The sequence below is a fragment of the Camellia sinensis genome, chromosome 13 (assembly GCF_055761805.1).
Source record: "Camellia sinensis isolate YWXY chromosome 13, ASM5576180v1, whole genome shotgun sequence".
Taxonomy (NCBI): Eukaryota; Viridiplantae; Streptophyta; class Magnoliopsida; order Ericales; family Theaceae; genus Camellia; species Camellia sinensis.
The window spans coordinates 37,576,424-37,591,830 of NC_138973.1; the positions used below are offsets into that span (position 1 = coordinate 37,576,424).

The following is a 15,407-nucleotide window of genomic DNA, read 5'->3' on the forward strand; positions in this document are numbered from 1 at the left end:
CACAAACAACAATTGAAAATTTATTTTTTTGGCATGGATTTGATTAGGGTAAAAAAGTTTGAAAAATATTCTGATTTTTTACTTAATTGCCCTTATCAATTTTAAACAAGTGAATGGAACTATGATCAAATATGAAAAGTGTGATATTGTTTCCTAATTTTAGGGAAAAGGAATTTTCTTTCAGTATTTTGGAAGAAATCAAAATTTAAGTTTAGAAGCCTAAGAAGATTGTTGGAGAAATTTCATTTTTAAATATTTCCAAGTAAGTGGAAGGAGGAGGAGAAGAGTCAATGTTAATGGACGGACTTGATCCAATGAATTCTCCCAAAGTAAGCTAGGTTTGTTATGAATTTTGGATATATAACTTGAACCCTTCATTCATCTCCTTCACCATTCTTCTTCTAAAACACCAAATGGAACATAACACCATGCTTTTCAGGCCACTAAGTTGTTGTTGCTTCCTCATTTTTTCTTTCATTCTTCTCTTTTACATGAGCTTTGTTCCCACTTTTGGTTTCACAAATGAGACAGACATGCAAGCTTTGCTAAAGATCCTTTTAGGGTCTTTAGCTCATGGAACAGTTCTCTCAATTTCTGCAAATGGCAAGGAGTTACTTGCAGTCATAGGCATCATCAGAGAGCAAGTGCACTAAACCTTTCATCACTAAAATTAGTAGGTTCCTTGTCTCCTCACATAGGAAACCTTACCTTCCTTCGGGTGATCAACCTCAAGAACAACAGCTTCCATGGGGTGATCCCCCAAGAGGTTGTTGGTCGCTTGTTTCGAATACGTTATCTTATTCTTGGAAACAACTCTTTCGAGGGAGAATTTCCTGTTAATGTCACACATTGTTCCAACCTTAGAGTCATCAATTTAATTAATAACAATCTTGGAGGGAAGGTTCCAACTCAACTTGGCTCTCTGCCAAAACTTTATGAATTAGTCCTATCCCTGAATCACTTTTTTGGAACAATCCCACCTACACTTGGGAACATCTCTGCTCTGCATTTTTTTAATATGTCAAACAGCAATTTAGAAGGCCAAACTCCTGTTGAACTTGGAAAGCTCTCAAACTTGGAAGAGCTTCAGTTGTCTGAAAACAAGTTGACCAGTATGATCCCTTTTGCTATTCTCAACATTTCATCAATCAACATATTAGCTCTAGTCTCAAACCAATTGCATGGAAGCTTGTCCTCTAACCTAGGTCTCACTCTTCAAAAACTTGAAAGGATTTACATGGGAGAAAACCAATTCTCTGGGACCATACCTGCATCTCTGGTTAATGCTTCACGTCTTGGAGTGATTGATCTTGGCTCAAATGCTTTGACAGGGGGCATACCACAGAATTTGGGTGAACTTAAACAACTTGAGCTTTTAAATTTTGGGGCTAATACTCTTGGCACTGCAAAATCCAATGACTTGCAGTTCCTCACCTCCTTGACCAATTGCTCCAATCTAAGTGTGCGGCGTTTGCATGCTAATCAGCTTGGGGTTGTATTGCCCACTTTGATTGCAAATCTCTCCACCAAGCTCATAAGACTTAGGTTGGATCAGAAGTACATATCAGGAAGCATGCCTCCCGCTATTGGGAACCTTGTCAACTTGGAGCTGCTTGCACTCTATGAAAACCAGCTCACTGGCAGCATTCCCAATTCCATGGGAAAACTTATCATGTTGCAAGGGCTCCATATGCATGTAAACAAAATCTCGGGGAAGATTCCAAACTTTTTCGGTAACATGTCAAAACTAATTCTTCTTTCCTCGCAAAAAAATATGCTAGAAGGAAGTATTCCAATTTCTCTGGTAATTGCATAAATATACAAGGACTGGATCTTTCACAGAATCACCTTAGCGGTATGATACCCAATCAAATAGTTGGACTGAGTTCATTCACTCTAGGTCTCCTCGTACCCAAAATTTCTTAACAGGACCACTGCCATCATAAGTGGGTAATAAGACATATCTTGGGCAATTCGATGTTTTAGAAAACCAACGAGGAAACATTCCAAGCACTCTTGGTGATTGTCTAGTTTTGGAATTTCTTTACATGGAGGGTAATCGTTTCGAAGGTACCATTCCACCATCTTTCAAACAATTAAGAGGCATTCAAGAACTAGATCTTTCAAATAGTAATTTGTCTGGCAAGATTCCAATTTTTCTAGGCGAGTTCTTTTGGCTTCAATATCTCAACCTTTCCTACAATAAGTTTATGGGTGAAGTTCCAAGCAAAGGAGTGTTTAGCAATATCAGTGCATTCTCAATTGCGGGAAATAGCAAGCTTTGTGGAGGAAATAAAGCATTGCAATTGCTTGCATGTCCCACAAAAATTTCAAAGAAACAAGGAAAGCATTTCCGTAATATTGTGCTAAGTATTGCAATTAGTGTTCTTGTCTGCATCATTTTGCGGCTAGCATGCATTTGTGCCAAAATGTATTGGAACAAAGGGTTTGTAAGAGGGGTTAACTTGAGCCCACTAATTAATTAGGCCCAATCGAAGCCCAATCAGAAAGTCCAAAAATTAGTGAGCTTGGAGAAATTGTTGCCAAAATAGGCCCAAGTGAATTCTATTAAGCGTGCCCATAAGAAAACCAACAAATTAGGCCGAGGAAGACCCATCAAGCATATATCTCTAAAGAGAGTCCAGCAAGCCCATCCGAGGAGGCTCAGATCATACGGGCATTCGAGGAGGTTAACCGTTGTTTTCAAAAGAAATGAAACCCTCAGGAGGAGATCCATTCTCCGAGGTATTGGCTTAGTCTTGTAAGGGTTCGGAACCACAAACCTAGAGACCTATTTGAGCTTGGACTCGAAAGGATTTAGATCTACGAATCTAGAGATCCGAAGCACTTGGCTTCGAATGGATTCAAATGCAATCTAGAAGTCGCTCCGTTAATGAGTCCCAGAACACTTGCAGGCTCAGAGCTTTTCGGGATCTACGCACCAGAACCATGGGCGTGACGGATTCCGAACAAAGGGCCCAATCCCGAGGACGGTAAGTGGAGATAAATTCACCCTTCGATTAAACTAGCCTATACCTAGGTCGAGGTGGCACGATCTAGGGGGTCCCTAAGACTCGGCAATATTTGCGGCAAGGCGTTCTCTTGAACTACCCCTGACCCTTCTGCGGCAGGGCGTCCTTTGGGACTACCCTTTGGGATGATTGGGGATCATTGGTTAGGTGTGGCTAAGAAGAAGGGTTTGCTGAGAGGTTGATCTCCTCTTCGAGGGTTTTCCTCATCCTCGGAGAGGTCACCTCCTCGGACAAGGTGGTTAGAGAGAATATTTCCCATGTGCCTTGCGCATGGGCTCCATCCTACATCATGAGTTGCCTATAAATAGCACCCACCCATAGCTTTACAATGGATGGATTTTGGAGAGATAACTCTTGGGAAAAAACTAATTTTCCTTCTCCATTATCAACCTTGAGAGTGAACATGGGAGATCCATGGGAGAGCCTTGCCATTATTCTCTCTCTAACTACTTTGTCTTCTTCTTCACCTAATCTCTTATCTCCATCAACTCTTTACTATTGTGCTGTTAGTTGTGATTGTTGAAGAATCTAAGCCTCTCATCATTTCTAGAAAATTCAAGTTTTCGTCAAAGATCTTCGAATTTTCCAACAACATTCTTGAACCCTTTCATACAGGGTTGAAAGAGAAAATTGCTTCAACCTTGTCACTTGTAAACCAACATCCAAATATTTCTTATGCAGAACTTCTTCAGGCAACTGAAGGATTCTCCTCAAGAAATTTGATCGGCAAGGGAAGCTACGGTTCTGTGCACAAAGGGATTCTCAATTGTGAAACCATAAGAGCAATTGCTGTCAAGGTACTCAATCTTCAAGTAAGGGGAGCCAGCAAGAGTTTCTTGGCAGAATGTGAAGCATTGAGGAACATCTAACATCGAAATGTCGTTAAGATAATTACTGCTTGCTCAAGCATAGACTTCGAAGGCAATGAGTTCAAGGCTTTGGTCTTTGAATTCATATCCAATGGGAGTCTTGAGAGCTGGTTACATTCGAGTTCACTGAACCAGGAGGGCTCCAGGAACTTGAATCTTGTTCAAAGGCTCAATATTGCTATTGATGTAGCCTCTGCATTGGATTATCTTCACAACCATTGTGAAACACCTATCATTCATTGCAACTTGAAACCGAGCAATGTTCTTCTTGATGATGATCTCTCCACCCGAGTAAGTGATTTTGGTTGGCAAGAATTTGTCTAAACAAGACAGGTGCATCCACTCATAGACACAAAAGTACTTCAAGTAGAATTAGAGGAACAATTGAATATATTGCTCCAGGTAGTTTTATCTATTTTGTTGTTCTTTTGTTAAAGTTCTCATTCTAATTATGCTTTACACTAGGGTGTGTTCCTTCCCCTTTTCCTTCTCTCAACAAAATCCTAATCAAATCCAAGATTCAAACAGTGCGTTGTCCTGTTAGGTATAGTTTGTAAATTGTTTCTTAAAATTATTTTTGGAAAAAATTTCTCAAAATAATAGACTTTTTGGGCAACTCTAAAAAGTTGTTTATGAACTTTACAAACCTGTTTATTGACAAATATTTAAAAATAGAATGGATATGATATGAAAACAATTGGGGGTCCGAATCCCTATGAGTGAGCAGAGTATGTTAAATTTATTTCTTAAAGTATTGTTGAATTTTTCATTGTTTTTGTTTTCAAAACCATGGAAAATGAAAACTATGAAAACAGAAATAATGTCAAACAAACTATGTTCGATTGTTTCTACTTGCAGAATATGCTATAGGTGGGGAAATGTCAATAAAAGGTGACATGTACAGTTATGGGATTGTTTTACTAGAGATGTTTAAAGGGAAAAGACCAACAGACAACATATTTACAGACAATTTCAACCTCCATAACCATTGTTAAGATGGCTGCTGTTGACCAGGTCATGGACATTGTTGATCCTTCACTGATATCAGAATGGCCAAATGAATCAAATAAGACTAGTGGAAGCAGCAGAGGCAATGTTGTTAGGACAGTGAAGTGCTTGGAACGTATCCTTCAAATTGGAGTTATGTGTTCTGCAGATTTACAAAGTGAGAGTGTGAATAAATTAGTGATGCTCTCGTGGAACTGCAAGTGATTAGAGCTGTTTATCTCAGAAAAAGAGAGATGTAATAAACAAGATGATGAGATCATCGTTGTAGCTTTCTGCTTTGGTTTGTGTTATTCATCTCATTTGTGAGAAAATTCAGAGATACTTGTAGAACATAATTGTAAACTTTTATTACTTGTTTGATAAGCTTTAATGGGACTTCTTCTAATCAATTTTATTTTGAGATTATGTGTTGATATGTTTGGTGCAACTTCTGTTTACACCGTATGATTCAACAACAGTTTAAATAAATTCAAAAACATTATTTATTGAAGAGTTGAGAAGACCACAACACCAAAGTATGCTCACTGGCTTTTGGATGTGAATTTTTATTCAAATATGCTTTCAAGAGGACTAACTTCTAACTTCTAATAGTAGGGGATATGAAAAAACAAGAGACCCCATTTGGAATTTAAATATGAATATTTGAAGAGTTTAGTGGACAGTTACACCACATATTTTAGTCGGACCAGGTTTGTTGTTTTATCTCTAAAGCTCCCTTCTTTTATCAATTTTGGTGAATGAGAAGTTACAGAACTATCTAGTCATGGGTCTAGGGACCAAGTGAGTCAATATTTATCTCCAACCTTAGTTTACGAGTGTCTGCATAAAGCTTATTAGAGAGTAAAGATTCATATAACTAACCCCAAGTGATATAAATATTAAGATTTGTCTAGTTAAATTGAGGGGTGGGGTTGAAATGAGGGCTATATTTAAATTAAGATTTGACCCATTCTAAACCTGCATCCTTTTGGGAAAAGACCCATACCTTCAAGAGTTGATGATGATCAGATTTATATGATCCGGACTTGATCCGACAAACCTACAAAGAGAAGATATGAGTCTTGAGTAGGCACCAATGTGATGCTAGTCAAAAACTCTGCCTGAGTTAGTAGCATGAATTGAGAGAGAGGGAATGAAAGGAGAGTTTTAGAGTTTTTGTATGTTGCTCATCTTATGCCTCTCATCTACCCTTTTGTAGAGGGTCTCTATTCTGGTCATTTAGTATTGATGGCCTTACGTTTATTGGGTCATAAGCCGTTTGAATTAATTTTTAAAATTCAAGCTTACATTCATTATGTATACATCTGTAATCCTTCATTCTCAGGTGATGCTTTAACTGAGAGAAGGAAATCAAAGTCTAAACTGAGTATGAAATCTCACTTTCCACATTGGCTCATAGATCATGCCCATCTCACTTGTGTATCAAAATGTAAGAAAATTCATAATTTTTTTTAAAATATGAAAACTCAAAACCAATCTAAAAAAATTAAAAAAAACAAAAATAAAATCCACAGGTCGTCGGTATTGCCAGGGGCGGAGGCACGTGAGGCCGGGGTCACGTGGTCCCCCCTCAACTTTTCCAAAATTATACTTTTGCCTCTAACAAAAAAATATATTTCAATTCAATCCTTTCAAGTAATTTTTTGAAAATTATATATCACTATTTTCTCTACCTTTTTTTTTTTTCAAAAAATTTGTTTAATTTGTCACTTTAAATGTTTAATTATACTAAAAAAATTCTTATAAATCTTATATTTAAGAAATGTTATATGTCACAATTTTTTTGTCATTGTTTTATACCACCTCTTATATGAACTCATAATTGATTCATTTGATTACAAATAATTATTACACAATTAATGACAACTAATAAAATATTGTCATGTAATTCAATTATTCATAACAGTGAAAAAAAAGGTGATATATAGAAACCACTGTATATTATTTATTCACCTTCCTTTTGTGTGTGCATCTTGATTAAAAATTTGTTCTCATATTTCATGAGGGCATGCGATTATTTTTTAAATCGTGATGATCATCATACATAAAATTAAATTATTAACAATAAAAGTAATTGCGTCACACTAATTGTATGAAAAATGCTTGGGAACTCTAATTGAGGAACTCTAATTGAGCACTTCTAATTCACCTTAATGACGTGGAATGGGTTCCACTCCTCACTCCTTATCCTCTCTCTCTCTCTCTCTCTCTCTCTAATTTTTAGTCCTACTATCAAATAATAATAAAAAAAGTAGATTAAGTTGGATTACAATTTTTGTTACGATTTCAACTCAATGGTGCCTCTTCTGAGCTCCGCTACTTGATATCGCCCATGTAAGACTCTATCCCTTTAAACGGAAAAAAAAAATAAAAAATAATGCACAATGTCTGTCTTTTTCTTCATCTTCTAGCTCGTGGAAAAAAACTCCAAGGTAGGAATAGTTATTCAGTCTTTTAAATAATGCGCCTCTAAAAGTGAAGTTTTTTTTAAAGAATGTGTCTTTTGGGATGGGTCCAAAGAGGTGACGTGTTCCTTGCCGCATGGTAAGTTACACGGTGAAGACGGTTCGTCAAAACCATTTATGAGTGAATAGGAATTTGACGTCATTTTCATGTTCGTGAAATGGACAATTAAAGAATTTAATGTGGGTTTCCTTGTAAGGCTTGTCTCACATATTGGAAACTTAAGAGAACTTATGTATGTATGTAAGTTCTAAGTGGCAACAATTTGGCTCAAACCACTACACACGTACACGCCACCACTGCCGTCCGTCCGGCCGAGCCGTGTCGGGCACGGGTGTGGGTTGGGTCGGTTCTTATATTAATTTTTTGGACAAAATTTATTTGAATTTTTTCCAAAATTCTTGCGAGAAAAATTAATTTAAATTTTGCGTTCAATTTTTTCTATCCAAACAGTACCCGGTTTCAGTCCATTTTCCAGCAGGTTCAACAGGTTCAAAATGTTCAAACAGATCGGAAAACTGCCCAGCAGTTTTGGACAGTTTTATAACTGCTACAGTTAACAGATCTGTTCAAAATTATTTTGCACCTGTTCATTCAAAAATCAAACCTGTTCGGGTCTGTCAAATTGCCTATAAATAGAGACCCAATTCCAGTAGTTTTGTAGATCCGAAAACATCTTGAAAAACTCAAAAAAAAATCTGTTCCCTTCCAATTTTGCTCTCTTTGCATTATTCTACATACTAGTTTTATAGGAATCATTTCAGAAAGTTTAGGACACAGGTTTGGTTCGCCGTACAAATTGTTTTGAGTGCTACTACAATTTGTGAAGATCATTGTATCCTGAGAGATAGATGCCATTAGTTTGTAAGCACCGTAGTGGGGCGAATTTGTCTTAAGGATAGAGTGTCACACACTCGACTTGATCTTTTAAATTTATTCGGTTCGGTAAATAAATTCTGCAAGTAATTTATTTTATTTGTTTGATTTGGTTTCAACTTATTTATTATACACAGAAGATTGTTCCAACAATCTTAAGATAGATTCGAATTATTCTGTTTATACAGAAATTTTCATTTATTTCCTTTTCTCTTTCTTCTTATTATAGAAATTATTTTCATTGATTTTACAAAATAATATTTTGGTTGGAAAAACAAATAGTAGTAATATATTGTTTGACAAATAGTAATTATATACTGTTTATTTTCTTCGACAACTACTAGTAATATACTGGTGTTATTAACAATTCATAATATTTATTTGTGAAATTTATCAGAAATTAATTTTGGTTTTTAGAAATAATTTCTGAGTGTTAATTAGTTAAAATTTTGTTTCAGTATTTTAATTATTGAAGTATTACAGAAATTTAATTTTCTGTATGGAATTAATTTGTTTAAATAAAAATTTTATTTTATTTTCAAATTAATTGAAAAATAAAAGTTACAATTCTTGTTTTTTTTTATTTTTACAAAATTTAATTCTATGCTTTTGGTTTAATTTTTTGTGTAGTATAAAATTCTAATTATAGTTTTGTTTTATAATTTAGAATTTATGGTTACTCAAACTGGTCAAACAAGTACTAGTGTGGTGGCTGCAATTGGTCCAACCCTTCCTGTTGTGACTGTGCCAGTCAATCACGGTGAGAAGCCAGAGAAGTTCTCAGGAACTGATTTTAAAAGATGGCAGCGAAACATGCTGTTTTATCTTACTACTCTGAACCTGGCTCGTTTTCTCGGTGAAAATGCTCATATTCTGAAAGAAGATGAAACCAACTGGCAAGTGGTTGCTGCGGTCAATGCCGGGAAACATGCTGATTTCGTTTGTCAGAACTACATCTTGAACGGACTTGACGACACATGATACAACATCTACAGCCCTATCAAGACGACAAAGGAACTATGAGAGTCTTTGGAGAAAAAGTACAAAACAGAAGATGCTGGCTCAAAGAAATTTGTGGTTGGCAAATTCTTGGATTTTGTGATGGTTGATTCTAAGACTGTAATCAGCCAAGTTCAAGATCTCTAACTCATTCTGCATGAAATGTAGAAGGCATGTCTCTTAGTGAATCATTTCAAGTTGCTGCCTTAATTGAAAAATTACCATAAGGCTGGAAGGAATTCAAGAACTACCTCAAACACAAGCGCAAAGAAATGACTTTGGAGGAATTAATTATGCATTTGAGGATTGAGGAGGACAACCGCAATTTAGAGAAGAGGGCTGGTAAGCATCCAATGGAGTCAAAAGCAAATGTGATGGAACATGCTCCAAAAACCAAGAAACGGAAGTTTTCTGGAGAAAGTTCCACACAAGGCTCTAAAGGAGGAGAAACTAAAAAGTACAAGTTTAATGGCAAATGATACATCTGTGACAAAGAGGGACATCGGGCCAAAGATTGCCGTATCAAAGGCAAAAGCAAAAGAAGAACAAGCAAGAAGCCTGCTCGAGCCAATATGACCGAAGTGAATAAAATTTCCAATTGTGTAGATGACATAAATCTTTCTGCAGTTGTTTCCGAGGCAAACCGTATCTGAAATCCTAAAGAATGGTGGGTGGACACTGGTGTTACTCACAACATTTGTGCCGACAAAAAGATGTTCATATCTTATTTAGTAATGGACAACGGTGAACAACTTTTTATGGGCAACTCCTCGACTTCTAAAGTTGAAGGACAAGGAAAGATTATTCTGAAGATGACATTTGGAAAGGAACTCACTCTCAACAATGTGCTGCATGAATCGAACATTCGCAAGAATCTAGTCTCTGGATCTTTGTTGAGTAAAAATGGGTTTAGGCTAGTGTTTGAGAATAATAAATTTGTACTTACTAAGAATGAGATGTATGTAAGAAAATGTTACATGTCTGATGGCCTTTTTAAAATGAATGTAATGACTTTTGTACTCTTTGTTATTAATAAAAAATACATCTTCTTCTTACTTGCTTGAGTCTTCAAATTTATGGCACGGTAGACTTGGATATGTTAATTATGAATCTTTGTATAGATTAATTAATATGGAATGTTTACCTAAATTTAACATTGATTTAAATCATAAATATAAAATTTATATTGAGGCAAAATTATCCAAAACTCATTTTCATTCAATTAAAAGAAGTACAGAACCACTTGAATTAATTCACAGTGACATTTGTGATTTTAAATCAATTCAAACTAGAGATAGGAAAAAATATTTTATCACTTTTATAGATGACTATACTCGATATAGTTATGTTTATTTAATTCGAACCAAGGATGAAACTTTGGAAATTTCATTCAATATAAGAATGAAGTTGAAAATCAACTTAGTAAGAAAACTAAAAAACTTAGAAGTGATATAAGTGGTGAATATGAATCACCTTTTGGTGAGTTTTGTAAAGAACATGGAATAATTCATCAAACCATCGCTCCTTACTCACCTCAGCAAAATGGAATTGCTGAAAGGAAAAATATGACTTTAAAAGAAATGATGAATGCCATGTTAATAAGTTCTGGATTACCTTAGAACTTGTGGGGGGAAGCAATACTTTCTCCTAATTATATTCTAAATAAAGTACCCCAAAAGAAAGTGAATCAAACACCTTATGAATTGTGACATGAGAGAGTACCATCCTACAAATACTTAAAAGTGTGGGGATGTTTGGCTAAAGTGGCTATTTCTAGTCCTAAAAAGACTAAAATAGGTCATAAAACTATTGATTGCATTTTCATTGGTTATGCCAAGAATAGTAGTGCATATCAGTTTTTGATTCATAAGTCAGAACATTATGAAATGCATATAAATACTATTATTGAATCTCGGAATGCGTCTTTCTATGAACATATTTTTTCAAATAAAACTGGACATGAGACTAGTACTAACAAAAGATCTCATGATGCTATTACTAGTCAGGATCAAGAACATGATTAAGAACAAGAGCAAGAGCAAGAGATAGATCAAAATGAGGAAGTGGAACCTAGGCGTAGTAAACGTGCTAGAACCTCAAAATTTTTTGGTTCAGATTTTCTAACTTTTTTGTTAGAAAATGAGCCCTTAACTTTTAAAGAAGCTATGTTCAATGCTGAGGCTTCTTTATGGAAAGAATGTAACAGCCCTAAAATGCAAGCTGTGATTATATTAATTGAATTATGTGTTAATGAATGACTATATGACTTAATTGTGCATATCTGTCCAAATTGGGAAATTATGTATTGTGATTATGGCTAGATAATGAAATTGACAGTCTAAATGGATTCAGAAACTGAAATTGAATGCATGGATATGCCAATTGGAATTTTTAGAGTCATTTGGGAAGTTTAATTGAAAATTGATTTTATCTGATTCGTTAAGGTGTGTTTGGGTTTCATTATTGTATTAAGCCATCTAGATACTGAAATTGACGGCCTAAATGGATTTAGAAACTGAAATTGAATATATGGATATGCTAATTAGAATTTTAGGATTTAATATGAGGTTTTATAAAATCTGATTCAGAATTAATTAATTTGATTTAATTAAATATTATATATATATATATGAATATGAGCATCTTTGACTCAACAAGAAGAAAGAGAATGAAAGAAAATCTAGAGAGGAAAAAAGAGTCCTCGGGAAAGAGAGGAATGAAGAGAGGGAGAATAAGAATCAAAGAAAATTGAAGGGAAATCAAGCAAATCTTCTCCAATTAACCATCTAAGGTAAGAATCTTCTTCTCATTTCTTGAAATAGGGTTGATACACCCATGATCTCATGGAATTGAAGTCGAATGAGGATGAGTCGTGTTGTATTTGACCCTAGAAAGCATTTATAAGCACACATGGCAAGAATTGAAGGAAATTAACTCTCAAATTCACCATGCATGGCATGTTTTCTTGAATTTCATGATCATACATTTATTTTCTTGCATGGTTTTCAAACTTGAAGGGGGAATTCATGAGTAATTAAGAATTCATGGAGAGAAATTGGGGTTGAGAATATATAACCATAAATAATATTAAAAAAAGAAGAAGAGAAATTAGATGATTTAATCCTCAAAACTCAACATGCATGGCTTGATCTTGTTTATATACATGATATTATTGTTTTATAAATAATTTATTGCATGAGTCTCATGAATTTCTAAAGTTTCCAAAGGATTTCTTCATGGGTTTTACAATTGAAGCTTCATAACACATGCTTTACGTTTTATAATTTCATTGAAGTTTTAATCTTTCTTCAAATTGGAAGATTTGGGAGTTGATTTCAAGTTTGATTTCTATTTGATGTTTTCAACCCAAATTCCAGCATAATTAATTGAGTTTTGGGAGTGGATTACATGTAAATGGATGTTTCATGAAATTGAGTTTCAAAAATAGAAGAATGGGTTTAATTTGATATTTAGAGCCTTATAAGAATTCAATTAAAAATTTGATTTAGGTTCATAAAATTAGATGTAGTCAAATTAAGCTTTAATTGAGAATTAATTAAATTCAATTGAAATTGAGTTAGGCTTAAGATTATGGAAATAAATATGAAGATTAATTATTTGGGCCTTGATTTGCTTGAAAATGGAGTTGAAATGGCAAAATGTGCATATTTATGAGTTTCTGATTCAGTAATTTAAACATGACTGAATAATTGTAATTTAATGTGTATGAGCCTAATTTAGGCTTGATTGTGTAATTAGTGAACTTAATAAGGACTGGTTTATGATTAGATTATTTATGTTTAATTAGTTTGGTTAATACATAGCTAAACATATTTTAATTGGAGGTTAATAATCTAATTTATTTCTAATACTAGTCATTCATATTTAAAAGAAATGAAAGAAAAATAAATAGGAATAACCGAATGAAAAATTAGAAGCAAATGAGAGAAACCAAAAGACAAACAAGTAAGCGAATTAAATAGATTGTAGAATGTAATTGTAATTGTGTTATGCTTGACTTTATTTGTTTAGGTCGGACGCCGAACCATTAGTATGTGTACCAAGGAGCCCACTGTGAGTAACAATGTTGTAAAGATATGTTCAAATTGTATTTCTTTTCTGAATGATAAATTACGTTGTTTCTAAATGGTTACTTTCTATCGATTGAATGATGATCCTCTTTTGAATTGTATTCATGGCATCCATAGCGTAGTGTTATCGTTATCGTTATTGATATTGTTATTGTTATAGAAATCTCTCTCAGTTCCAAATCTTGGAACTAGTGTTATTGTTTGATGGCCATCAATTGATTGTTCGGTCTTATAAAACCTAGTGTATTGTTGCTATTGGATGTACCACGTATGACCTATATAAGAATATGATTGATTGAATCAATTGAATTGAACGATTGATTGACAAATGATAGTGATTGAAGTGTTCTAATGCTAATCGATTGTTTCAAAGACTGTAAAGGACATCATTCTTAACCTCTTTACACATTTGTTATTCACTAGGCTTTAGCTCACAGTTTATTATATATATGTAGGTGGCCAGGCACCGGATCAAAGCTAGAGGCGTTGACCCGAACCCTTGTTTTGTCAAGCCAGCTATTGTTCCTCATTGCGAGGTTTTGAATTAGCATGTGTCAAGGCGTTTTTGGGTGGCTCGATTTCACCCTTTTGAGTTTGTTAAGTGAAAAGAATGTTTTAAGACTAATATTAATACTGTTCCAGATGATGGGATTGATTCCCTAACTTATGTTTTGTCTTGTATATATATGCTTATGGGCATAAATGGTTATGAATATGGTTATGTACATGAAAGTATATCTCCATTTAGGTCCTCACAGTTCATTGGAGGATGTATGTTATTATTGATTGGCTTCCACCAGCCCCGTTATATTGTATTATTGTTAGTATTGTTAAACAGGCCTTCGGTAATCACGGATTACTGGCCCGTTACGACGGTAAACCTATAGGGGCGGGTTTGGGTCATGACAAAGAAGCTGTCAATAGTGAAGTTGAATTCATGCTACAAAATCATATTTGGAAATTGGTGGATTTGCCACCAGGTTGTAAACCTCTTGGGTACAAGTGAATTTTCAAAACAAAAATGAAAGCAGATGGATCAATAGACAAATATAAGGTAAGACCTGTGGTCAAAGGATATAGACAAAAAGAAAGTTTTGACTGCTTTGACACATACTCACCAGTTACTAGAATAACATCCATTAGAATACTAATTGCCATTGCATCTTTGTGCAATCTAGAAATTCATCAAATGGATGTGAAAACCGCTTTCTTAAATGGTGAGTTAGATGAAGAAATTTACATGGAATAACCAGAAGGATTTTTTGTTCCAGGAAAAGAAAAGAAAGTATGTAAATTGGTTAAATCATTATATGGTTTAAAACAAGTGCCAAAGCAATGGCATGAGAAATTTGATAAGGCAATGATGTCAAATAGATTTAAAATTAATGAATGTGACAAATGTGTTTATATTAAAAACACAATCAAAGGTTATGTTATAATATGTCTTTATGTGAATGATATGCTCATCATAAGTAGTAATAATGATATGATTAAAACTACTAAGAAAATGTTGAATAAACATTTTGACATGAAGGACATGTGATTGCTAATGTAATTCTTGGTAAGAAAATTACCAAAACATCAGAAGGCTATGCATTGTCACAATCTCATTACATTAAGAAAATACTTGACAAATTCAGAAAAGATGATGATCATCTTGCTAGAACACATGTGGATGTTAATTTGTTTCTTTCTAAGAATGTACAGGATAGTATTTCTCAATTAGAGTATGCTCAAATTATTAGAAGCTTAATGTACTTGATGAACTGCACTCGCTCAGATTTAGGTTATGTAGGAAATAAATTAAGTAGATATATGAGTAATCTAAGAGTAGAACACTGGAAAACTATTATAAGGGTTCTAAGATACCTCAGATTTATTTGTAACATTGGATTGAATTATACTAGATATCCAGCAGTACTTGAAGGATACTGTGATGCAAACTGGATATCGGATACTAGAGACTCAAAATCCACCAGTGGGTATGTCTTTACTCTTGGTGGGGGCGGCTGTATCTTAGAAATCTTCCAAACAGACTTGCATTACTAGATCTACTATGGAATCAGAAT

At 34.5% G+C, this 15,407-nt stretch overlaps 2 protein-coding genes and 1 long non-coding RNA gene across 3 annotated transcripts in view; 2 read left to right on the forward strand and 1 right to left on the reverse strand.

Annotated features, from left to right (window-relative positions):
- LOC114321670 (protein AE7) overlaps positions 1-15,407 on the reverse strand; it is an 89,224-nt gene that overhangs the window by 57,227 nt on the left and 16,590 nt on the right. The gene's annotated exons all lie outside the window — the stretch shown is intronic.
- Positions 1,019-5,113, forward strand: LOC114321692 (uncharacterized). Its single transcript, XM_082900430.1, has 5 exons — positions 1,019-1,733; positions 1,987-2,355; positions 3,543-3,829; positions 3,920-4,192; positions 4,826-5,113. The coding sequence occupies exons 1-5, from the start codon at positions 1,019-1,021 to the stop codon at positions 5,111-5,113; spliced, it is 1,932 nt and encodes a 643-aa protein (XP_082756556.1).
- LOC145805181 (uncharacterized) lies at positions 11,911-14,175 on the forward strand. The gene is made up of 2 exons (XR_014347814.1): positions 11,911-12,038; positions 13,794-14,175. It is a non-coding gene; the product is annotated as an uncharacterized LOC145805181 (long non-coding RNA).